Here is a 25,649-nt window from a genome sequence, read left to right as displayed (position 1 = left end):
AGCCCCATGGACAGAGGAGCCTGGTGGCTACAATCCATGGGATCGCAAAGAGTTGGACATGACTGAAATGACTTAGCACACACTCATGAGGATTCAGAGCCCCAGGAATGAACATTTGAGTCACCTCCACAGGTGAGGACCAAGTAAAAGCAGCTTGGCATCTCCTCTCAGAGATGTGAGCTTCAGGCATGTGGTCATCCCTCTACTGAACTCCTAGGTTCTGGTAACACCACCTATCCCTTTCCTTTCCCCCAGTTCTAGTGAAAACAGCTTCTTTTTGCAGTTAGTAACTTTTGGATTATATCAGTATTCATCTTTTATCTTGTTTTAGTCACTTTCAGAATGCATCTATGTATCTAATTCCTTGTGTTAAGTCTTTATAATTTCTGTTTCCTGAATGGCTCCAAAATTAATTTATAACATACCCAGTATAGGATAGATGGTAAATAATGTCAAATCTGTTCATGTCTAATCATTATCAGATTACATTTATTCACTTACATTCATCCATTCTACCTTCACAAACAATTATTGATTGCAATGACCAACATTTGTAGAAATAGACCAAAGTGTTGAGACAACTCTTGTCCTCAAGGTTTTCAAGCAAAGTAGGGGTGATAAAACCTAATAATTCTCCAAATTGATGTTTAAATAACAACTTGTAGACTCCAAAGCATGAAATACTGCAATACTTACCTCCTAAGACAGAGACAAGGCAGACCTTTTCTATTTATATTATGTACACCTTAGGCCATGATTGAGACATTCTCAAGGCTTCCTAGGTGGCTCAGTGGTAAGGAATCCACCTGCCACGCAAGAGATGCAGGTTCAATCTCAGGGTCAGGAAGTTCCCCTAGAGAAGGAAATGGCAACTCACTCCCGTATGCTTGCCTGGGAAATCCCATGGACAGAGGAGCCTGGAGGGCTGTGGTCCATGGGGTCCCAAAAGAGTTAGACAGGACTTAGCAATTAAAACAACAACAACAGACATTCTCAACTTAACTCTGCCAGTCAGTAGCCTCATTGGAACAGGATCTAATAACCTTCCTGCCACTCTGCCAAAAGGAGCAATAACATGTATAAATGGATAACAGGATGTCTCATCAAACTGTTACCAGGTTTCTGAGAAAAGAAATTTAAGGTCTGTACAGAATAAAGTGGCTTCTTGGAGGCAGAGACTCTTAAGGCTGACTTTTCAAGTATATTTTAATTGGTTTAGTGCAGTCTCTAACATTATCTCACATTGATTATGAGAAGATTCTCCTGCTGAAGAGTTTCCCCAGGGCAGCCTTCATGTCCCGATTCCTCAGACTGTAGATGAAAGGATTTAGCATTGGAGTCACTGCGATGTACATCACGGTTATCACAGCGTCCTTTAGGCTGTAACTAGTCAGAGGGCGGAAGTACATGCCCATGACTGTCCCATAATACAGAGAAACAACGGTGAGGTGGGAGCCACAGGTGGAGAAGGCTTTGAGCACACCTTTGGTGGATGGAACCCGTAAGACTGTGGAAAAGACCCGAACATAAGAGATGATGATGCATAGTAATGGCACAGAGAAAATAGCAGCCCCCAGGTACATCATCTTCACATTAAAGTGGGTGTCAGAACAGGACAGCTTGAGCAAAGAGGCAATGTCACAGTAGAAGTTGGCCACTTCCTGGTTTCCACAGAAGGACAGGCTAGCTGTGAGCAGAGTGTGTGGGAAGGCATTGACATTTCCAACCACCCAAGACCCAATGACTAGCAGGACACAAGTCCGTGGGCTCATGATTGTTGTGTAATGAAGTGGGCGGGTGATGGCCACAGCTCGATCATATGCCATTGCAGCCAGGATATAACTATCTGTGTTACCCAGAGCTAACATGAAACACATCTGTGTTAGGCATCCTCCAAAGGAGATGGCTTTGGTGCCCAGGAGATAGTTGGCCAATGCCTTAGGGATAGTCACAGAGGAGAAGAAGATGTCAACAAAGGAGAGGTTGGCAAGAAGAAAATACATGGGGTTGTGGAGGCGAATGTCAGAGTGAATGGCCAAGATGATGAGCAGGTTTCCAATCAATGTGATGGGGTAAATGAACAGAAAGAGGATGAAGAAGACATCTTCCTCTTCCTGCTGACCACTAACTCCCAGGAGGATGAAATCGAGGGTAGAGGACTGGTTGTCTTCTCTCATGGATCCTTCAACAGGAAAGGGGAGAGGAATCCAGAATTAATAGTGAAATGCTATGTATAATGTTCTTTTTAAACCACTACTTTTGACTCCTGTAGTTGCTGTGTCAATACCTGGGTTTACCAAATCCAGAGATAGGCAGTGCATTGCAGGGAAAACATCCCTGTTGGTCCGTGAGTCTAGCTGACAATTAGCCCTGGACCCTCATTCTAAGAAGTAAGTCATCTATGAAGTGCCCATCCTCCCCAGCCCCAGCACCATATCCAAACACCTAGGGTTTAATTATTTAACAGGCAATTAAGTTCATATTTGCTGTGCTAGAAACTCTGTTAGTTCTTGAGGCAAAAGCATAAATATGCGAAAAGCACAGCTTATCCACTTTTATTCATATATGGCAAAGTCTGCTTCAAGGACTTTAGAACTTAATGGAGAAGCCAGAACCCTACGCTAATCTCATCACAGATGAAAAGCAAAGGACAATATTTTAGAGTCTTTGATAAAGCATTCCAGTGCAAAGGATGGCTAGTACAAGAAGAACCCTGAACAATTGGGAAGTGGTCCGCTGACTAAACTGAGAATGAGCCCCAGAGTCTAGAACATCACAACTGCCTACACTGGCAGCAGAACATTGCAGAGCATAAAGACCATCTGGGTTAGGTCACAGCAAAGCGAAATCAGCGAACTTACTTCTTGGGCATCTCATTTTTAAAGTAAACATTCACATTTGATATGTTTCTTCTATATTCCAAACTCTTAAATATATGTGATCATCATGTTTTTCTCTTTGACCTTCCTTATCTTTTTATTATTATTATCTCCTTTGGTGACTCATCCAATTTCATGGTGACTTTCAACTACTACTTAGTAGAAATGGATAGAAAGAACAAAGTAGATAGAATTCAGAGTTGTTATCAAGGAAAATTCAAGAGAAACTCTAGATATACTAAAAGATTTAGGCAAGGTAGTTACATAATAATCAATATTAAAATACTGATATTGTCTTATGTTTCTGTTTTTATTCTGTCATGTCCCATTCTTTGTGATCCTGTGGACTGTAGCCTGCCAGACTCCTCCATCCATGGGATTCTCCAGGCAAGAATACTGGAGTGGGTTGCCATTTCCTTCTCCAGGGGACCTTCCCGACCCAGGGACTGCTAAGTCTATTCCCCTAAGCAGCACTTCCCCAGCCACTTGTCTTATACATTCAAAATTATAATTTAAAAAAATTATTCCCATTCATGGTACAAGAGAAATTTTAAGAAATAGAGAAACAATTCTTTAAAAAAGAGGAGGTCCAGACTGGCTGTGAAAAGCTACAAAACTTTACCAAACAAGAAGAAACAAATAATAAAAAAAATAGGGAGATAAATATTAACAGAAGTTTCAATGTTGTATTATTGAAATTTCAGTTTACCTCTTTAATTTATGAGTTCATCACAGTCCCAATCAAAATACCATAGGTTTCTTTAAAAGATGATATTTACTAAACTCATCCAAAAATTCATGTAGTCTGAGAATAAAGAGCCAAGGGAACTAAGAGAGTTTGAGGCATGAGAATAAGAAAGAAACTGACCTGTCAGTTATCAAAATGATTTACTCTGGTAATTCAGACAGTGGAGTGGAACTGGCGTGGGAATAGACAAACAGATCTGTGTAATATGTTAGAGAGTTAGAAACAGATCCAACACTTATTAGAAATCGATACTAAACATAGTTGGTTTAGTACTAGGCAGGGAAAGGATAGACTGTACATTTGGTAAAGAGTGCTGGGACAGCTGGACATCTATAATACATGTATGCACTGCTGTATTTAAAATGGATAACCAACAAGGATTTACTGTATAGCACAGGGAACTCTGCAATGTTATGTAACAACCTAAATGGGAAAACAATTTGAAAAGAATAGATAAATATGTATATGTATAACTGAATCACTTTGCTGTACATCTGAAACTAACACAACATTGTCAGTCACTTATGAAAGTGAAAGTCACTCAGTCATGTCCAACTCTTCATGACCCCATGGAATAGTCCATGGAGTTCCCCAGGCCAGAATACTGGAGTGGGCACCTATTCCCTTTTCCAGGGGATCTTCCCAACTCAGGGATTGAACCCAGGTCTCCTACTTTTGCAGAATTCTTTACCAGCTGAGCCACCAAAGAAGCCCAGAATCAAGTATACTACAACATAAAAAAGTTGTTTCCTGAAAAAAGAAAATACAGAAAAATAATTTGTAAAGGATTAGTTCAAGAAAGCAAAGTTCAGAAAATTTAGAGAGAGATTATGTTTATGAAATCAGGCTTCCTCCACACTATTTCTCCTTGTGCTGGCTGGACGGAAATGTCCGAGAGGCTGGATGGGACGATGGAATCAATGGGACATGGGACATGGTGGAGTGAGCCTGTGTCCCTAGGAGAACCATCATCCACCAAGGACACCCACTGAGACTGTTACATAAGGAAAAAAACTTTATACTGTTTAAACGATTGCATTTATCATGTATTTGTTACCGTAGTCTGGAATATCCCAAGTAATTCACTAATTTTTACAAAAGGACTTCTAATCAATGAATGCTTCAATCTGTAATAAATTTTTGCTCCTATTCTGAATGTCTCTTATGGTACACATCAGGTTTATAGTACACACATAAGCACAGGGAACGCAGATAAAATTATCTTTCCCCCGAATTGGATGTGCTCTTTCATCTCTGCACCTAAGTGAATTTGATTTTCTCTCTTGAATGCCTTTCCCTATATTCACATGAAATCATAATATCTCACAGTTGAGAGGGTTAGTAAAACTGGAAGGTTCAGAGACTACAGTTGGCTTATATGGCAAAGAAGGGTAATGCTTAGAGTTGAGGCTCTTGGCAACATGGCAGACTTAGCCAATGTCAGCAGGTCCCATTCCAATGAAAACACATAGAAATTATAAATAAGTTTAGTAAGTAATTAGTGGTGTTTGAGGTGGGCCATGGGCTTCCTCGATGGCTAAGTGGTAAACAATCTACCTACAATGCAGGAGATGAAGGAGATTCAGCTTCGATCCCTGGGTCAGGAAGATCCCCAGGAAGAGGGCAACCCACTCCAGTATTCTTGCCTGGAAAATCTCATGGACAGAAGAGCCTGGTGGGCTATAGTCCATAGAGTTGCAAAACAACAGAGCACACTTAGGGCACGATAAGTAATTAAGAATGCATATCCGAAGCTGAAAGAAAGACATTGGAACATGTAGCCATGAGAAACAGAACAAGAGTTGTAAGCAAAGCTGATGCTGCAATGGACCCTTGAGGTTTCAACCAGGAGTTAGGTCTGAAGGCTGGAATCTGGGGTGTTAATGATCCTTATACAAGATGTGGTCACAGACCTGCATGAAGCAGGAAATTTGATTTCAGTCTCTGTGTAAAACACTAAAGCATTGTCCTGTTGATGAAAAGAGCACTAGGGGAAAAACAATCACCGTATAAGACTTGGAAAGGAAAAAACAAAATGGATAGAATTCATTGAAAATGTGATTGCTTCCCAAGAAAATCCAAGAGTTTCTAGATGAACTAACAGGTTTCAGCCTATGTGTGTGATGTATCAATATTATGAAATCAAAAATGACAGTCTACCCAAACTTTTGCCATTCTCCTCAAACCCACCATGCTCCCTACATCATTATTCTCCCAGTAACACAGGTGTCAGGCTTCCCAGGTGGCTCAGTGGTAAAGAATCCGCCTGCCAGTGCAGGAGATGCAAGGGATGTGAGTTCGATCTCTGGGTCAGGAAGATCCCCTGGAGTAGGAAATGGCAACCCACTCCAATATTCTTGCCTGGGAAATCCCATGGACAGAGGAGGCTGGTGGGCTATAGTCCATAGAGTCACAGAGGTATCAGACATGACTGAGTGGCTAAACAACAACAATAAAACATAGGTGTCACATGCCTCTTCACTGAGAAACTTAAACCCTTAAGGAAATATTCCCTCAATATTTGCCCCAGAACATCATTTCCATACACATACTTCCATTCTGTACTTTCTCTTCAAAAACTTGAAAGAAAAGTGTAAATACCTCCGTATATTCACACCTTTATTCTCTTTGGCTTCTTTAGCTATATAACTCCACCATTCCTTCAGCTGTGGTATTTTCTTTCTCCAGTTTTTACCTTTATACCCGCTCTTTCCCATTGACTGGTAAATATCATATCCTCTTTCATCATTCAACAAATGTTCCTCGATTCTACAACTCTTTCTACCTACTATCCCATTTGAAACCTATGTTCTTCTTTTTTCAGGCAGGCTTCTTTATAGAGATGTCTGCCTACTGGATCCAAAAGTATATTTTAACCGGCTTGTGATTGTGTCTGTCTCTTTAAATCACTCACTGTCTCCTTATCACCTAACAGATGAAGTCCAAGTTTAATTTCATGGAAAAAACTCAAGGACAAAGAATTCATACAATGGAAAAACACATTAGGCAGAAATGGATTACGTATCTCTTTTTTGACTGTTCTGGGCGATCGTTGCAGTGCCTGGGCTCTAGAGTGCACAGACTTAGTCGCCCCATGGCACGTGGTACCTTAGTTCCCCAACCAGACATCGGACCCCTGCATTGGAAGGTCAATTCTTAACCTCTGGACCACCAGGGAAGTTCTAGATTATGTATCTTTAATAGGGGCACAGGATACAGTGGGAAAATCAGCCTGGAAAGGAAGTTTAGATTCTTTATTGTCTGAGCCATCAGGATTCCTGGCAATTCAGTTCACCATTTTTCCATGTGATAAAATGACAATAATTCTACTTACTGTCCAGACCAGCCCAGCAACGAACTGACCCGAAGGAGCGCTGCCACAGAAGAAGAAAGAAAAAGAAGACTCAGAAATAAAGTGGGGATCAGGGGGCTGATGCCATTCGCAGGCAAAAGCCCAGATCCTGATCCTCGCATGCCTTTTATTGTTAACTTCTACTTCCTTATTCCTGCTCTAGAGATACCTGTTCTCAGATCCGGGATAAAGATAGACAATGCACAGTCCTCAATGTCAAACCTTCAGGCCTTTCATGACTCTGTTTAGCCCTTCAGCTAGTGAAGACCTTTCTCAGCAACTCCCTCAAGGCTCTGGTTACGAGAACAGTCACTGATGGTTTTCCATCAGTCACATCAGTACTTCAACATCTTGTTTTCAAGATGTCGTTCCATGATGTACTTTTTACTGCTCCCAGCCCTTTGCCTGGGGGTGATGAGAAAGTCATTCTTATTTTTCAAAGAAGCCCCGATAATTATAGTACAGGCCTGTGCATAGCATATTCCCTTCACTTACCTCTTGGAAGTTTAGCAAGAGTCAAAAGAGATAATGCATGCAGTGCAGTTGCTGGCTATCTATCCCTTGCTGTGTCTATCATAGAGTCTCTTGTCCAGTATCTGCTGCTGCTACTGGGCAATCAGCTCAGATGCTGCCAAAAAGGGTTCTAGTCCCGTGGCCTGCCCTTCTCTTTCATGAATGGGAAGCTTGCAGTAGCTCATTTAGCACTGTTAGCATTCTTTCTGGGGGGCAGGCATGCTGGAGAAAGTGCTAGTCAGTCATAAGCCTAGAGATCAGGTTTTTAGCTCCCTGTCCATGATGAAAAGGAGACAGGACTATGGTGGTTTGAAAAGAAGAGACTCAGGTTTCCCAACCTTAAAGCTGAAAAGACAGATGAATCTGTCCTGAACGGAGCCTCCAGATGAGAATTTTGGCTTCATGGAAGCAGAGTGTATTATAGCATAGAGAAAATCGTGACTTATTCCCCACATTATAAAGTCCTGAAACAGGACTCCTGTGGGTCCTCTTCAGGCCAAATGAAGTCAGACCATTGGTGAGATCTGTTGATGTACTCCTACAGCTATGTCCTGAGGGGACAGGGTGGCCCATAAGAGTAATTATTCTAGAGTTCTCCTTGAAGGAAAGATGAGTGAGATGGCTTCCCAGTGAATGTGTCTCTAGTGTCCAAGCACTGGGCTGACCTATTCTGTCCTATTCAGCACGAACTTGGAGCTACCTCTTGGGAGCAACAAGGACTGATACAACTGAGCTCTTGGTTTTACTTCCAGTCTACACTGAAGCCTTTCTAGTGTGAAGTGTGGCAAAGAAAAATGATTTTATTTTATCTTTCCTTTACCATTTGATTGGGGGGGGGGGAGGTGCTGGTTAGTCATGGTGGGAATTATACTTTATCTAGCATGCTGATGGTGGGTCTCCTACTTCTTTGGATTCTTAAAGCTGGAAAGGGCCTGATGTTATCTAGTTCATTTCATGTATGTGTTACCTTTATGACAACCCTTGATTAATGGTTGTTATCCTGTGACCAAGCGTGTGTGGCCGAGAGGTCACTGAATTTCTGTAGGGGAGCATGGTGAAGACTGTGAGCTCTGGCTGGGTTTCAATCCTGGCTCTGCCTCTTACTGGAGCTTCCCATGTGGTACTAGTGGTAAAGAACCCACCTGCCAATGCAGGAGACATAAGAGATGCAGGTTTGATTCCTGGGTCAGGAAGATCCCCTGGAGAAGGAAATGGCAACCCACTTACCTGTAAAATCTCATGGACAGAGGAGCCTGGCAGGCTGCACTCCATAGATTCACAAAGAGCCAGACAGGACTGAAGTGACTGAGCATGCATGCATGCCTCTTCCTGGCTGTGACTGACTTTGGATAGTTTAATGTACTGACTCATTTCTATAACTGGAATAACAATGCAGCAGCAACAACAACTACATCCTCATAAAGTTGTTATAAGGATCAAATGGATTAATATCTGAAAAGTCTTTAATAAAGCAAAGCCTAGCACAGAGTTGTTGTTTAGTCACTAAGTCTTGTCTGACACTTTTGCTCCCCCATGGACTGTAGCCTGCCAGGTTCCTTTAATACTGGAGTAGGTTGCCATTTCCCACTCCAGGGGATCTTCCCAACCCAGGGTTCAAACCCACATCACTTGCATTGCAGGTGGATTCTTTATGGTTGAGCCAGCTGGAAAGCACATAGTTAGCAGTTAGTAAAGATTAACTGTTATTTTATTGTTTGTTTTTCTGCTTTCCTCCTGTAATTGTATAACTCTCCAAAATCTTTCATTAAAGGCTGCACATGGGAGTCATTGGAAACTCTGTTTAATTACATTTTCTTGTAGACAAGGTTCAGGTTGTATTTCCTATTGCTCTGTTGTTACTTGCCGTGGGTTCAGATCACATTTCAAAGTCCATACCATGACTTCCCATGGTATTCTTTCTTCTTAGGAATAACATTTTTCTCTTGGTGTCATTCTCAGAATCTCTTGTGATTTCAAACTTTATTTACTGGGGTACCCATTAGGGTCAAGGAACTATGGAATAATATATAAGAGAATTATGAAGGAAATAACGCTTTAACACTCAAACATTTGCAGATATTATCTGTGGGCAGTGATTATAGCTTCATCAACATTTCAATAATATCTGACCATTCCTTTCCTCCCAAAGAGAAATGAATCTCTGAATAGAGAATGAGGCTAAACTGAATTGTTTGTTGGGCAAATTCCAGGCTTGAGTAAATCACTTCTCCTTTAAAGATGTCTTTTAAAAGTAGAAATGATATATGAAATATATAAGAGAAAGGAAATATATAAGAGAAAGGAAGTAACACCTGAAGTGCTTGAAATAAAAAAATTATCCTTGCCAACAGTTTAAGAAAGTGAAGAGAATAATTTTTTATATAAATTATTTTTTCATGAACTTAAGATAATGAGAAAACAGAAAAAGAAATTAAGGAAACAATTCCATTCACCATTGCAATGAAAAGAATAAAATACTTAGGAATATATCTACCTAAAGAAACTAAAGACCTATATATAGAAAACTATAAAACACTGGTGAAAGAAATCAAAGAGGACACTAACAGATGGAGAAATATACTGTGTTCATGGATTGGAAGAATGAATATAGTGAAAATGAGTATACTACCCAAAGCAATCTATAGATTCAATGCAATCCCTATCAAGCTACCAACAGCATTCTTCACAGAGCTAGAACAAATAATTTCACAATTTGTATGGAAATACAAAAAACCTCGAATAGCCGAAGCGATCTTGAGAAAGAAGAATGGAACTGGAGGAATCAACCTACCTGACTTCAGGCTCTATTACAAAGCCACAGTTATCAAGACAGTATGGTACTGGCACAAAGACAGAAATATAGATCAATGGAACAAAATAGAAAGCCCAGAGATAAATCCACGCACATATGGACACCTTATCTTTGACAAAGGAGGCAAGAATATACAATGGATTAAAGACAATCTCTTTAACAAGTGGTGCTGGGAAATTTGGTCAACCACTTGTAAAAGAATGAAACTAGAACACTTTCTAACACCATACACAAAAATAAACTCAAAATGGATTAAAGATCTAAACATAAGACCAGAAACTATAAAACTCCTAGAGGAGAACATAGGCAAAACACTCTCTGACATACATCACAGCAGGATCCTCTATGACCCACCTCCCAGAATATTGGAAATAAAAGCAAAAATAAACAAATGGGACCTAATTAACCTTAAAAGCTTCTGCACATCAAAGGAAACTATTAGCAAGGTGAAAAGGCAGCCTTCAGAATGGGAGAAAATAATAGCAAATGAAGCAACTGACAAACAACTAATCTCAAAAATAGACAAGGAATTCCTACAGCTCAACTCCAGAAAAATAAATGACCCAATCAAAAAATGGGCCAAAGAACTAAATAGACATTTCTCCAAAGAAGACATACAGATGGCTAACAAACACATGAAAAGATGCTCAACACCACTCATTATCAGAGAAATGCAAATCAAAACCACTATGAGGTACCATTTCACACCAGTCAGAATGGCTGCGATCCAAAAGTCTACAAGCAATAAATGCTGGAGAGGGTGTGGAGAAAAGGGAACCCTCTTACACTGTTGGTGGGAATGCAAACTAGTACAGCCACTAGGGAGAACAGTGTGGAGATTCCTTTAAAAACTGGAAATAGACCTGCCTTATGACCCAGCAATCCCACTGCTGGGCATACACACTGAGGAAACCAGAAGGGAAAGAGACACGTGTACCCCAATGTTCATCGCAGCACTGTTTATCATAGCCAGGACATGAAAGCAACCTAGATGTCCATCAGCAGATGAATGGATAAGCAAGCTGTGGTACATATACACAATGGAGTATTACTCAGCCATTAAAAAGAATACATTTGAATCAGTTCTAATGAGGTGGATGAGACTGGAGCCTATTATACAGAGTGAAGTAAGCCAGAAAGAAAAACACCAATACAGTATACTAATGCATATATATGGAATTTAGAAAGATGGTAACAATAACCCTGTGTACGAGACAGCAAAAGAGACACTGATGTATAGAACAGTCTTTTGGACTCTGTGGGAGAGGGAGAGGGTGGGAAGATTTGGGAGAATGGCATTGAAACATGTAAAATATCATGTATGAAATGAGTTGCCAGTCCAGGTTCGATGCATGATACTGGATGCTTGGGGCTGGTGCACTGGGACGACCCAGAGGGATGGAATGGGGAGGGAAGAGGCAGGAGGGTTCAGGATGGGGAACACATGTATACCTGTGGCGGATTCATTTTGATATTTGGCAAAACTAATACAATTATGTAAAGTTTAAAAATAAAATAAAATTTAAAGAAAGATATTTTTAAAAAGATAGAGCATAAATGAGACAAAAATTTAGAAGACAATGAGACTGCTCTGCCGACAGCAGACAGAAATGAAAAAGGCCAAAAACAGAGATTTTAACTGACATTTTAGGCAAAATTTGCATCAGAAAAATAAATCTGTAAAAAAAGTAAGAGGGGAAAAAAATCTTGTGAAAGAGAGCTCCTATAAGGCTATCAGAAGATTTCTCAGCAGAGATCTTGCAGATCAGCAGAAGTAGGATGATGTATCCAAGGCCTGAATGAAAAAAACTGCCAACCAAGAATAATTTACTCAGAAAAGTAGTTCTTCAGAAACAAATGTGAAAGAAAGACTTTTTCTAACCGACAGAAGCTGAGAAATTCCATCCTCTTCAGACTTGCTTTACAAGAAATGCTGAAAGGGGTTCTTCAACCTGAAATGGAAGGTCACTAATTAGTAACATGAAAACATATGAGAATATCCAACACCCTAGTAAAGATAAACACCGAGTCAGATTCAGGTTCTATAATGGAGTGGTGTGGTAACCATTTAACGCTAGTTAAAGGACAAAAGTGTTAAAATAGCTATAGGCAAAATACACAATTTAAAAAGAAGTAAATTATAATATCAAATATATAAAGAGAGTAAAAGAGCAAGATTTTTGTTTGTGATTTAAATTGTTATCAGTGTAAGATAGACATGTACATCTATATGATGTTTTATGTAGGCCTCATGGTAATCACATGGTAAAAAGCTACAGTAGATTGACAAAAGATAAGAGAGGAAGGAATAAAAGCATATTGCTACGGAAAAGCATCAATTGACAAAGGAAAGCAGCAAGAGTGAAAGAAAGCAACAAGAAAACTACAAAACAACCAAAAAACAATCAGTAAGATGGCACTGGTGGCAATGGCACCCCACTCCAGTGCTCTTGCCTGGAGAACCCCAGGGACAGGGGAGCCTGGTGGGCTGCCGTCTGTGGGGTCGCACAGAGGCGGACACGACTGAAGCGACTTAGCAGCAGCAGCAGCAAGATGGCACTAGTAAGTCCTTGTTGTTGTTGTTTAGCTGCTGAGCCATGTCTGACTCTTTTGTGACTCCATGGACTGTAGCCCACCAGGCTCCTCTGTCCATGGGATTTCTCAGGCAAGGATACTGGACTGGGTTGCCATTTCCTTCTTTAGGGGATCTTCTCAACCCAGGGATCGAACCCTTGTCTCTTCCATCTCTTGCATTGGCAGGCAGATTTTTTTGATCACTGCGTCACCTGGGAAGCTTATGACCCAGAGCCTAAAGTAACAGAAGAGATGGATACACAACGTCAAGCTTCTTCTACAAACAAGAGGCAGTTAGGGGACACATGGGATCTCCCCTTGGGGGGACCCCACAGGGTTCTGCTCAGTTACAGAGATGCAGAACCAAAGATATTGTGTCTTAGCACAGATATACCAGATGTGTGAAAAGGTGAAGCCATGTGCTGCTGACACCGTGCCTGCTTTTGGACATGACAGAATCTAATGGAACCTAGCAGACCTGAATGACCTTGCCCTGAGAGGTCAAATATGGCTTCTGGGAAGGGGGAGGACATTGGTGAATGGAGTTCAAAATGACTGTAGCCTGTGATATGTCCTAACATTGGTTATGAGGAAATGGTAGCGTTTCCCTGGGGCAGCTTTCATAGCTTGGTTTCTCAGACTATAATGAAAGGATTTAACATTGGGGTCACAGCCATGTACATCACGGTTATCACTGTATCCTTCAGTCTGGTTGCTTAAGTTCAGGCTCATTCTAAAAACTCTCAAAGCACTTACTTCTCTCACCATGTTTTATGCTTTTGGAGTCATATTTTACATTTCAAAATTTTATGTATCACTTTAGTGATTTTAGATTCAGATGATTTTTACTACTTTTGTCTTTTAACCTTCATACTAACTTTATAGGTGATTGACCTGCTAGCTTTATTGTGTGTTTGCCTTTACTGGTGAGATTCTTTCTTTCATAATTTTCTTGTTTCTAGTTACAGCCTTTTCTTTGCTATTTAAAGCAGCTCCTTTAACATTTCGTGTAAGGCTGGTTTAATGGTACATAAATGAGCTCCTTTAGATTTTTCCTCTGGGAAGTCTTTATCAACTTTGAATTATAACCTTGCCAGGTAGAGTATTCTACACTGTAAGCTTTTTCCTTACTATAAGTAAGGAAAGTACTTAGTATAAGTAAGTACTTACTATAAGTAAGTACTGTAGTAAGTCCCCTACATATGAACGAGTTCCATTCCAAGCTTGCTTTTATATGTTCAATTTGTTCTTAAGTCCAGCATAGTTAGCCTAGGTACCCAACTAACACAATCCAATATATAGTTGGAGCATGCTGCGTGCATGCTAAGTCGCTTCAGTCATATCTGACTCTTTGCAAGCCCATGAACTGTAGCCTGCCAGGCTCCTCTGTCCATGGGATTATCCAGGCAAGAATGCTGGAGTGGGTTGCCGTGCTGTCCTCCAGGGGATCTTCTCGACCCAGGAATCAAACCCACATCTCTTACAACTCCTTCATCGGCAGATGAGTTCTTTACCACTAGTGCCACCTGGGAAGCCCATATAGTACTGTACTGTAAAAGGCTTCTAATACCTTCCACACAAATAATACGTAAAAAACAAACACACAAAATAAAACATTTCAATCTTACAGTACCGTACCTTGAAAAGTACAGTAGTAGAGTATAACAGCTGGCATACAGGGGCTGGCATCAACTGAACAGGCGGGACGAGTTAGTGACTGGAGGTGGGAGAAGGGGTGGGAGATGGAAGAGCTAAAGGCTTGTCAGCAAGAGCAGATGGAAGGCAAGCTGCACTTTCACTCACGCCCGATATTGATGACACAGCTTCTGGTTCCTTGCTGGATTCAATTCTATCTACTAACTTATGTGATTGGACATGAAAACGGACATTCACATCTTCAAAAGTTTGAAACTTAAAGGTTTGTATGTAGGGGACGTACCGTATCATGCTAATCCCTTCTGGCCTCTAAAGTTTCTGATGAAAAATCAGCTGATAGTCTTTTTTATATATATATATATATATATATTTATATATATATATAATTTTATTTTTAACTTTACAATATTGTATTGGTTTTGCCATATATCAACATGAATCTGCCACTGGTATACACGTGTTCCCCATATTGAACCCTCCTCCCAGCTGATAGTCTAATGGGGGTTCCTTGTACATAACTAGTTGTTTCTTACTGCTTTTAAGCCTCTCTCTATATCTTTAACTTCTGGCATTTCAGTTATAATGTGCCATCATGTGGGTCTCTTTGGTCATCCTGTTTGGGACATTCTGTGTTTCTTGGACTTGGATGTCAATTTCCTTCACCAGGTGAGGGAAGTTTTAAATTCATTTTTGGCTGTGCTTGGTCTTTGTTGCTGCATGCATGCTTTCTCTCATTGTGGTGAGCAGGAGCTACTCTCCAGTTGCAAGGCGAGGGCTTCTCATTATGGTGGTGTGGGGCTCTAGAGCTTGCAGGATTCAGTAGTTATGGCACGGGGGCTTAGTTGCCCAGCAGCATGTGGACTCTTTCCCGACCAGGGATTGAACCTGTGTTCCCTGCATTGGCAGGCAGATTCATATCCACTGGACCACCAGGCAAGTTCCTAGGGAAGGTTTTAGTCAGCCCAAGAGACAGGCAGTTAGTAACTTTTCTGAAAGGAAATCCCAGTGCTGCTGGACCACATCCTTCCCCCTTTTCAGCAATGCTCCCGAGGGGATGTAAAGGGCATGGGGCAATTACTAAGTTTCAAACTCCCACAGGACTCCTGAGAGGGCTCTCCCTGAGGCTACCTGGGAAATACATAAATAGCACAATTGCCCTTATAGCCCAGAGCTGGGAACCCTAGGGTTCCTCTGGAGGTCCTGGTGTTAGTGAACAGAAACATCCCCATCGGCACCCTGCTCCAGAAGCAGGCAACCTGGACATGAGCCTGTTATTACGTTCATTGCTCCACACAGGAACAGCCTCTGAGTACTCAAGCAGATTTTTCATGTTAATTTCCAATGATGTAGACCATTGACGAAGAAGCAGTAGGTCGTCCTTGATGAACACGGGCAGGAAGGTAAGCTCCACAGCTGGGGTGGAACACAAGCCCCAGTACAGCCCCCATGCCCAATAGCAGACGCTGCCCAAGCTGTCCTGGTGCAGTGAGGACTGTGAAGTTAGATAAAGCATTCTCTCCATCTCTCAAATGTCAGGTCAAGAAGGGAGGACAAGACCTAAGTATTTGTTAAGAAAAGCATAATGAAATCTTGACACTTGCATAGTTTGGGAGGAAGGATGATGTAAACCTAAAAGTCTTTTCCACCAGAAGACGAGAGATTCCCCAGGCAGATTGTGGGAGCTGCCTAAAACGAGGGGCAGTAAGGAGGTGATGGGGAACACCAGGCAAAGTAGTTTCCCTGCAGGCTGGTATGCCCAGAAGGGCTCCACAGAGACAACAGGGGGGTTTATTATTTATTGATTTATTTATGGCTGTCCTGGATCTTTGTTTTCTCTAGTTGCAGCAAGCAGGGGCTACCCACTAGTTGCGGTGCTCGGGCTTCTCGATGCAGTAGCTTCTCTGGTTGCAGAGTGCAGGCTCTGGGACGTCAGGCTTCAGTAGTCGCTGCACGTGTTCCTGTAGTTGCAGCTCCTGAGTTCCAGAGCACAAGCTCAGTAGTTGTGGTGCACAGGCTTAGTGGCTCTGCCATGTGTGGGGTCTTCTCAGATCAGGGATAGAACCCGTGCCTCCTGCATTGGCAGGCAGATTCTTAACCACTGAGCCACAACAGGGAAGCCAGGGAAGCCAAGCAGGGGAATTTTGAGCCAGCCCCCTCCCCTCCCTGCCCCCTGGACAGTGTGAAGGACAGTTTCTTTTACACACAGAAAAGTCCAAGGCGAATCTTCTAGGATGGCTGAGGATTTCATATTTGATTAATAGCCCCTGCAGGGAAACTCAGAAAGCTGGGCACTCTGAAAAGGGGAGTCTGAGTTTTGACTGAGAAATGCCTTCCCATGAGACTGATTCTTGGTATTGGATGGCCCAAGCTTGGATGGGAATTGGCAATGTGCACCCTTGGTCAAGGCAAGGCTGATGCCGGTCTGCTGTCAGTACAGGGTTCTGGACTCCTTGAATGTAGGGCCCGTGGGTATAGTACCCCTCCTTCCATCCACACAGGAATTCAGGGAAGCTGCCTCTTTGCTTCTCTTGTGTTTGTGGAACTCAGTTTTCTGAAGGTAAAATGGAGGCATTGAATTCTGCCTCCTCCAGTGTTCATGCCTTCATACACTCAGACATGGTCGATTTCTTGAACATTTCTTTGGTGCCAGGCATTATCTTAGACACTGAGGAAGCACGTGGTGAGCAGAACACACAGGGACCCTCAATCCCCAAAGGTTTCATTCTGGTGTTGAAGCCTGGACTTAATGAAGTAGGTATTGTAAATTATAGTGGTGTTGGAAGAGGGGTGTGAAGGTTGACATCAGAACACCAGCAAGATGCAGGAAGGTGGAGAAGTCCTTCGAGGGTTGTTTGTGCTGGAATCCCAGGGATGAGCAGGACCCGATGCAGAAACAGGTGGGTGGGAAGCGGTGCTGGAGACTGCTCCAGGCAGAAGGAAGAATAACTGAGAACATCCAGTGGTGAGGACTGGTGGGAAGGTGATTTTGAGGGGATCTTGTGTGTTTAGGAAGCTGATAAATATCATATTTTGTGCTAAGAGAGCAGGCAGTGTCAGATGGTCAAGCGGGCACCGATGGAGGGAACTCAGGGTACCCAGGATGGCATCTGCTGGCCCTCAGTGGAAGAGCATGGGGATGAACAGCTAGTTGGCCAGTAGGATGCTATTCAAGCCCAACTGTCAGCTCTTCCTGGCCTTTCTCCCTTCTAAAGTACGGTATACCAGTGGCAGTATAAGTCACAAGAGTGAAGAGCAGATCCAGATTCTGCTAGTGATCAGAGTATGACCTTGGGGCACCTCACTCAGCATCTCTGAACCTCAGTTTCCTCTTAGCAAAGGATGACAGCAGTGTCTGCTCCCAGTGGCCCTGGAATTTAGGATGTTCTCGGGTCAGGGCTTCTGGTCAGTTCAGTTGCTTAGTCGTGTCCAATTCTTTGTGACCCCATGGACTGCAGCACACCAGGCTTCCCTGTCCATCACCAACTCCCGGAGCTTGCTCAAACTCTCTGTGGTCCCCTTCTCCTCCCCTCTTCAGTCTTTCCCAGCATCAGGGTCTCTTCCAATGAGTCAGTTCTTCACATCAGGTGCCCAAAGGATTGGGCTTCTGGTAGGATGCACTGATGGAAGTTCTGTTCCTTTAACACTGTTCTCCCCTGCCCCCCTTCCCTGGTATCCTTCCCTTCCTCTGCAGGGAGGCTCTGGCAGGAACCTGCTCTGCTGTTTGACTTTTTAAATTGCAGTATAATTGCTTTGCCTGGAAAATCCCATGGACGGAGGAGCCTGGTAGGCTGCAGTCCATGGGGTCGCTAAGAGTCGGACACGACTGAGCGACTTCCCTTTCACTTTTCACTTTCACGCATTGGAGAAGGAAATGGCAACCCACTCCAGTGTTCTTGCCTGGAGAATCCCAGGGACGGGGGAGCCTGGTGGGCTTCCGTCTTTGGGGTCGCACAGTCGGACACGACTGAAGTGGCTTAGCATAGCATAGCATAGCATAATTGCTTTGCAATGTTGTGTTAGTTTCTGCTGTACAACAACAGGAACCAGCTGTCTTGCTGTTTGACTTTATGGGAGATGCTCTTTTCCTGGGAGGGTCTTGCTCTGAGCCTGTGGAGTTAGACATGCAGCCTGGAGCGCTGCGTCCTGCCCTGTCCAGGTGAGCGGTCGCTCCTTCCTGGTGTGTCAGCCCCTCCTCTTTCCGGCCTCTCTAGGCCTCACTTACCCTCCTCTCCTCTCCCTGCTTCTGTGTGTCGCTCTTGGGAACACATTGCTGACGGACAGGCTAGATTGTACTTTCGATGTCAGTTTATTTCTCCTTTCTTCCTTTTTGGGGGAAGGTAGGGAAAAAGCTCCCCTTGTTCTTTGCGTTACTTGCACTGCCTCCCTGTGGGAAGTTGTGGTTCTGCATCCCTCTGCTGTGCTTTTACTGATGAAATTGAATGACTGTGATGTGTTCCAGTTCCAAGCAAAAACTAAGAATTGCTGTGCTGGGACTTCCCGGGGGGTTCAGTGGCTAAGAATCCATGCTCACAATTCAGGGGGCCTGGGTCTGGTCCCTGCTCAGGGAACTAGATTCCACATGCCACAGCTGAAGAGCCTACATGCCACAACAAAGACCCAGTGCTGCCAAGTAACTACATATTAAAAAAAAAAAAAAAAAGAATCACTGTGCATTTCCATAAGCTCCCTTGCTCTTTCCTTTTTTTCTTTATGAATGGCATGTCCCAAAGATGGGCTGCTTCTTTGGCCTGGACCTCAACATGAAGAAGATACATGAAGCAATGCTAGTCAGAGCCGCCCGCAAATTGCAGCTGACTCGTAACGTGTGTGCAAGCTCAGTAGTGTCTGACTCTTTTGAGATCCCATGGACTGTAGCCCACCAGGCTCCTTTGTCAGTGGAATTTCCCAGACAAGAAGACTGGAGTGGGTTGCCATTTCCTACTCCAGGAGATCTTCCCAACCCAGGGATAGAACCTGCGTCTCCAGTGTCTCCTGCATTGGCAGGTGGATTCTCTTCCACTGAGCCATGTGGGAAACCCCAACATCCATCATAAGTGAGGAAATAAATCTTTGTTTTTGTAAGCCACTGAGATTTGCGGGAAGTTCCTATCATGGTATTACCAGTAGAAAAATGATTACCATAGCATTTTTTCTTCTTTCTGGAATGTTGCTGGCTTAGACTTTCCATCTCTACCAGGGTAATTTTTGGTACATTTCATTCTCCAGAGGAAAATGTGAGTTTACAATGGAGGAACCATTTCATTTAGAATTACACATTTGTTTGCATGGCCTCTTGCTAAATAGTACAGTGACTTTAAATAATTTGCTTTCTCAGTTTATATTCCCCTTGTCATTACTTGTTCTCTCTAGTTGTGTTTTTTCTCCCTGCCCTCTCATTTTTTCTTGAGTAAGTTAGAAAGTGGTTTATCTCTCTTTTAAGTTTTTTTGAAGAAGTTAAAAAGTTTAAGAGCTTTATTGATATGCAATTCAATAAATAGCATATAATATATATAATGCAATTCACCCATTCAAATTATACAGTTCAATGACTTTTTATGTTCAATATCCACTGAACCATGCAGTTATCACCACAACCAATTTTACATTACATCACCCCTGAAATGAAGCCGTACATTCCTTAGCACCCTGCACCAACTCACCTATCCCTCTCAGCCTTCAGTTCAGTTCATTTCAGTTCAGTTGCTCAGTCCTGTTCGATTCTTTGCAATCCCATGAATTGCAGCACGCCAGGCCTCTCTGTCCATCACCAACTCCCGGAGTTCACTCACACTCACGTCCATCGAGTCGGTGATGTCATCCAACCATCTCATCCTCTGTTGTCCCCTTTTCCTCCTGCCCTCAATCCCTCCCAACATCAGTCTTTTCCAATGAGTCAACTCTTCGCATGAGGTGGCCAAAGTACTGGAGTTTCAGATTTAGCATCATTACTTCCAAAGAACACCCAGGAATGATCTCCTTTAGAATGGACTGGTTGGATCTCCTTGCAGTCCAAGGAACGCTCAAGAGTCTTCTCCAACACCACAGTTCAAAAGCATCAATTCTTCGGCGCTCAGCTTTCTTCACAGTCCAACTCTCACACCCATACATGATCACTGGAAAAACCATAGCCTTGACTAGACGGACCTTTGTTGGTAAAGTAATGTCTCTGCTTTTCAATATGCTATCTATGTTGGTCATAACTTTCCTTCCAAGGAGTAAGCGTCTTTTAATTTCATGGCTGCAATCACCATCTGCAGTGATTCTGGAGCCCCCCAAAACAAAGTCTGACACTGTTTCCACTGTTTCTCCATCTATTTCCCATGAAGTGATGGGACCAGATGCCATGATCTTCATTTTCTGAATGTTGAGCTTTAAGCCAACTTTTTCACTCTCCTCTTTCACTTTCATCAAGAGGCTTTTTAGTTCCTCTTCACTTTCTGCCATAAGGGTGGTGTCATCTGCATATCTGAGGTTATTGATATTTCTCCCAGCAATCTTGATTCCAGCTTGTGCTTCTTCCAGCCCAGCATTTCTCATGATGTACTCTGCATATAAGTTAAATAAGCAGGGTGACAATATACAGGCTTGACGTACTCCTTTTCCTATTTGGAACCAGTCTGTTGTTCCATGTCCAGTTCTAACTGTTGCTCCTGCCCGCATATAGGTTTCTCAAGAGGCAGGTCAGGTGGTCTGGTATTCCCATCTCTTTCAGAATGTTCCACAGTTTATTGTGATCCACACAGTCAAAGGCTTTGGCATAGTCAATAAAGCAGAAATTGATGTTTTTCTGGAACTCTCTTCCTTTTTCCATGATCCAGCAGATGTTGGCAATTTGATCTCTGGTTCCTCTACCTTTTCTAAAACCAGCTTGAACATCTGGAAGCGCACGGTTCACGTATTGCTGAAGCCTGGTTTGGAGAATTTTGAGCATTACTTTACTAGCGTGCACTCAATATGCCAGCAAATTTGACAATTCATTCCAATCCCAAAGATCCTTTTCAGATTTGGTCTATTATGAATAATGCTGTGATGAACATTTGCGCACACATTTTTGTGTGGACATATGTTTTCATTTCTCTTGGGTATATACCTTAGAGTGATATTGCTGGGTCATATGAAAATTCTTTGTTTAGCCTTTTGAGAAACTTCCAGACTGTTTTGCAAAGGGAAAGAACTATTTTACATTCCCATGAACAGTTTTTAAGCATCCCAATTTCTCCATATCTTTGACAACACTTGTTATCCTATTTATTGATTCTAGTCATCCTAGAGGATGTGACGTGCTATCTTGTGGTTTTGATGTGTATTACCTTGAAGCCCAATGGTATTGAACATTTTTTGTATGCTTATTGCTCATTTGTATACCTTCTTTGGAGAAATGTCTATTAAGATCCTTTACTCATTTTAAATTTGGGTTAATTTTCTTTCTATTATTAAAAGAACTGTAATTGTTCTTTTAATATTCTAGATAAAAAAATCTCTGGTCAGTGCTCCCTTTTGCAGCACATATAGTAAAATTGGAATCATACAGAGAAGATTATCATGACCCCTGTGCAAGGATGACACACAAATTTGTGAAATGTTTCATATTTTTAAAAAGATATCTATCCAGTATGGCAAAATAAATTGAAAATTGGCATAGTATATCTTTGGAAAATGAAATGTTATAAACTATTCCATTTATTCACGTATTCTTTAATTCCTAGATGATATATTAAGCACCTACTGTTTATTCATTAATCCAATAAATGTTTATTAAGCCCCCACACAAAAATCTCTGATCAGATATATGATTGGCAAGAATTTCCTCCCATTCTGTGGTTTGTCTTCTCACATTCTTAATGGTGTACAAATGCTTTAAAAATTGATGTACATTTACATATGGAAGGAAATATCCTAAAGGCAAGCAGTCCTGAATATTCATTGGAAGGACTGATGCTGAAACCAAAACTCCAGTATTTTGGCCACCTGATTCAAAGAACTGACTCATTTGAAAAGACCCTGATGCTGGGAAAAATTGAAGGTGGGAGGAGAAGGGGATGACAGAGGATGAGATGGTTGGATGGCATCATCGACTCAATGGACATGAGTTTGAGTAAACTCTGGGAATGGGTGAGGGACAGGGAGGCCTAGCAAGCTGCAATCCATGGGGTTGCAAAGAGTTGGACCGGACTGAGCCACTGAACTGAACTGAACTGAACATATGGAAGAGTCCCATGATTGTCCCCCTGAGCCTGTGAAAGGGGAAATAGATTTAATTTTGGAAGTATATTCAAAAGGTCACTTAGTGAACACAGCTAAGATAAAATCTGCAACCTCCTCTTTTTCAGCAACAAAGGTGATGTTTTTCCCTCCATCTGACTGACCAACTCCTTGTCTGACCTTCAGTTGGTTTCACACATGGGACAGGAACAGGGTTTTCATGTACTGGACCTCCTCAGGTACTGACATCACTTCCTACTCAAGTAGCTTTGTGTGCATGCCTAGTCGCTCAGTCATGTCTGACTCTTTGTGACCCAATGGACTGCAGCCCACCAGGCTTCTCTGTCCATGGGATGCTCCAGGCAAGAATGCTGGAGTGGGTTGTCATGCCCTCCTCCAGGAAATCTTCCTGACCCAGGGATTGAACCCAGGTCTCCTGTACTGCAAGCAGATTCTTTACTGGCTGAGCCTTCTGAACATACAGAATTAAGTTCTAGATCCTTTACTTTCCATTCCAGATATTTCAAAATTTGGGTCTTAGTTCCCTTTCCAGCTTTTACCTCAGCCTGCAATCCCTCCTCCACCTTATACTCAAATCTCCAGCTCTCTAGGCCACTGACAAGATCTGCAAGTACATTTATAGCCCAGAAAACCTTCCTTTTCTGCCTCAGCCTGCTTTGTAGTAGAGGGGTGTGTGTGTGTGTGTGTGTACATCCAACCAGATTTTGAGATTTTAGAAACTAGGGATTATGATTTCTTCTTTGTTGTTATCATAACTTGAGTTATCTTACACATCTTTACTAAATAGCTATTTGATTATTAAATTGGTTTCTGGTGGAATAGATAATAGGGCTTACCTGGTGACTCGAGTGGTAAAGAACTCACCTGCCAATGCAAGAGATGTGGGTTTGATCCCTGGGTCGGGAAAATCTCCTGGAGGAAGAAATAGCAACCCACTCTAGTATTCTTGCGTGGAAAATTCTATGAACAGAAGAGACTGGCAGGATACAATCCATAGCGTTACAAAGAGTTGGACACAACCGGGCGATTGAACATGGACACACTAGAATAGCTAATAGATTGTGTCTTCAGAATGTTGACTTTTGGACATGATAGACCAGGCCAGGTGAAGTCTGGTGTCTGAGAGTGATTTGAAGGCAGCTGAATGGGAGGCGGGGGTGGGGTGGGGTAGGGAACCCTGAATCAAAATTTTATAGAATTTTAAAAGAGGCAGTTGTGTCTATCCCATTAAATTGAAATTTTTCTGAATTTAAGAATTATCCTTGTCTTATTTATCTAGCACTCTACCAGGTCCAGAGTTAGTACCTAATATCTGTGGAATGAATGAATGAAGGGTTTTAGACTTTCCTGTGAATACAGCTCAAGAAGAAACTACAACTAAAGAAATTTGGGACAGAACAGAATATAGACAAATAAACCAAGAAATCTAGTTTAATTTCCTTAAACGGTTTCCTACACTTCCTAGAATATTGTATCTAGTAGATTTCAGTAAAAATGTTTAGTGTACATAGTATGTGATTGATACAAGTAAATTAAGATCATTCTTGTTTTTCTTCTCTAGAACTAAGAGACTGGCACCCTTAGGGATGGTGTAGAGTGAAATATGCTTAGAGAAGGTTAGTGGGTCTCAACCAAAGTTCCTTTCTCTGACTTCTGGGCTCATGGCAGGAGGGAACCAGAGCGGCGTCTTTGAGTTCCTCCTCTGGGGACTCTCTGAGCAGCCAGAGCAGCAGCACGGGCTCTTCCTGCTCTTTTTGTGGATGTACTTGGTCACGGTGGCTGAGAACCTACTCATCATCCTGGCCATTGGCACTGACTCGCGTCTTCACGTACCCATGTACTTCTTCCTCGCCAACCTGTCTTGTGCAGACATCCTTTTCATCTCCACCACTGTCCCCAAGGCCCTGGTGAACATCCAGACCCAGAACAGGTCCATTTCTTATGTAGAATGCCTGACTCAGCTCTACTTTTTCTTGACATTTGGGGACATGGACATATTTCTCCTGGCTGCAATGGCCTATGACCGCTATGTGGCCATCTGCCACCCTCTCCACTACGCCATGGTCATGAGCCGCCGGTGCTGCATCATCCTGCTCACTGCCTGCTGGACCCTTACAAGTCTTGTTGCCATGACGCACACCTTCCTCATATTCCGACTTTCCTTCTGCTCTAAGAAGATCATTCCCGACTTCTTCTGTGATCTGGGACCCCTGATGAAGGTGTCTTGCTTTGACACTCAGGTCAATGAGCGTGTGCTCCTCTTCTTGGGGGGAGCAGTCATTTTAATCCCCTTCGGGCTCATTCTGGTCTCTTATATCCGCATTGTTTCAGCCATCCTCAGGGTCCCCTCTGCCCAAGGAAGGTACAAGACCTTCTCTACCTGTGGAGCCCACCTTGCTGTTGTTGCCTTGTTCTTTGGGACTGTGATCAGGGCTTATCTGTGGCCCTCATCCTCTTCCTCCAGTTCAATAGCAGAGGATATGGCAGCTGCCGTCATGTACACAGTGGTGACTCCTCTGCTAAACCCCTTCATTTACAGCCTGCGGAACAAGGACATGCAGGGAGCCCTGGGGAGACTTCTCAGGGGCAAAGTCTCCTTCTCCTGTGGTCAGTGACTTTACAGAGAAACGGCAGGTGTCCTTTGTCCCCTCAGTGAGGAACATCACAGAAATTTCTACCTCAAGTGTCTCATTTCTAAATCCCACATACATACCTTATTGCCACTCGCTTCCCTTGCCTCTCCACCATGCATTTGATATTACTGAAGAAAATCAAGACTTTTCATCTTTCTTTAATCTGTTAAGAGTTGCTTTTTTTCCACTTATTTTGCTTATAAAATGACTTTTCACAGGAGTGAATGTCTTTTGCAATGTTCATAATTCTAAAAGTTTG

General features: G+C 42.5%; 2 protein-coding genes and 1 non-coding gene across 3 annotated transcripts; 2 read left to right on the top strand and 1 right to left on the bottom strand.

Moving 5' to 3' along the window:
* Positions 1-1,247: 1,247 nt before the first annotated feature.
* LOC129651357 (olfactory receptor 1A1-like) lies at positions 1,248-2,177 on the bottom strand. The gene has a single exon (XM_055580096.1). It carries the CDS (start codon positions 2,175-2,177, stop codon positions 1,248-1,250), a length of 930 nt encoding a protein of 309 aa, XP_055436071.1.
* Positions 2,178-22,021: 19,844 nt separating this feature from the next.
* LOC129651855 (U6 spliceosomal RNA) lies at positions 22,022-22,128 on the top strand. The gene has a single exon (XR_008714362.1). It is a non-coding gene; the product is annotated as a U6 spliceosomal RNA (small nuclear RNA).
* Positions 22,129-24,412: 2,284 nt separating this feature from the next.
* LOC129651356 (olfactory receptor 1P1-like) lies at positions 24,413-25,372 on the top strand. The gene has a single exon (XM_055580095.1). It carries the CDS (start codon positions 24,419-24,421, stop codon positions 25,370-25,372), a length of 954 nt encoding a protein of 317 aa, XP_055436070.1. The 5' UTR covers positions 24,413-24,418.
* The last annotated feature ends 277 nt before the right edge of the window (positions 25,373-25,649 follow it).

Source organism: Bubalus kerabau, chromosome 4, assembly GCF_029407905.1.
Source record: "Bubalus kerabau isolate K-KA32 ecotype Philippines breed swamp buffalo chromosome 4, PCC_UOA_SB_1v2, whole genome shotgun sequence".
In the NCBI taxonomy this organism is placed as follows: Eukaryota; Metazoa; Chordata; class Mammalia; order Artiodactyla; family Bovidae; genus Bubalus; species Bubalus kerabau.
Note: the sequence above shows the minus strand (reverse complement) of the source record. Positions and strands in the feature narration are given on the sequence as shown.

Coding starts and splice junctions, on each gene's coding strand:
- LOC129651357 (XM_055580096.1), bottom strand. CDS start 2,177: ATGAGAGAAGACAACCAGTCCTCTACCCTCGATTTCATCCTCCTGGGA.
- LOC129651356 (XM_055580095.1), top strand. CDS start 24,419: ATGGCAGGAGGGAACCAGAGCGGCGTCTTTGAGTTCCTCCTCTGGGGA.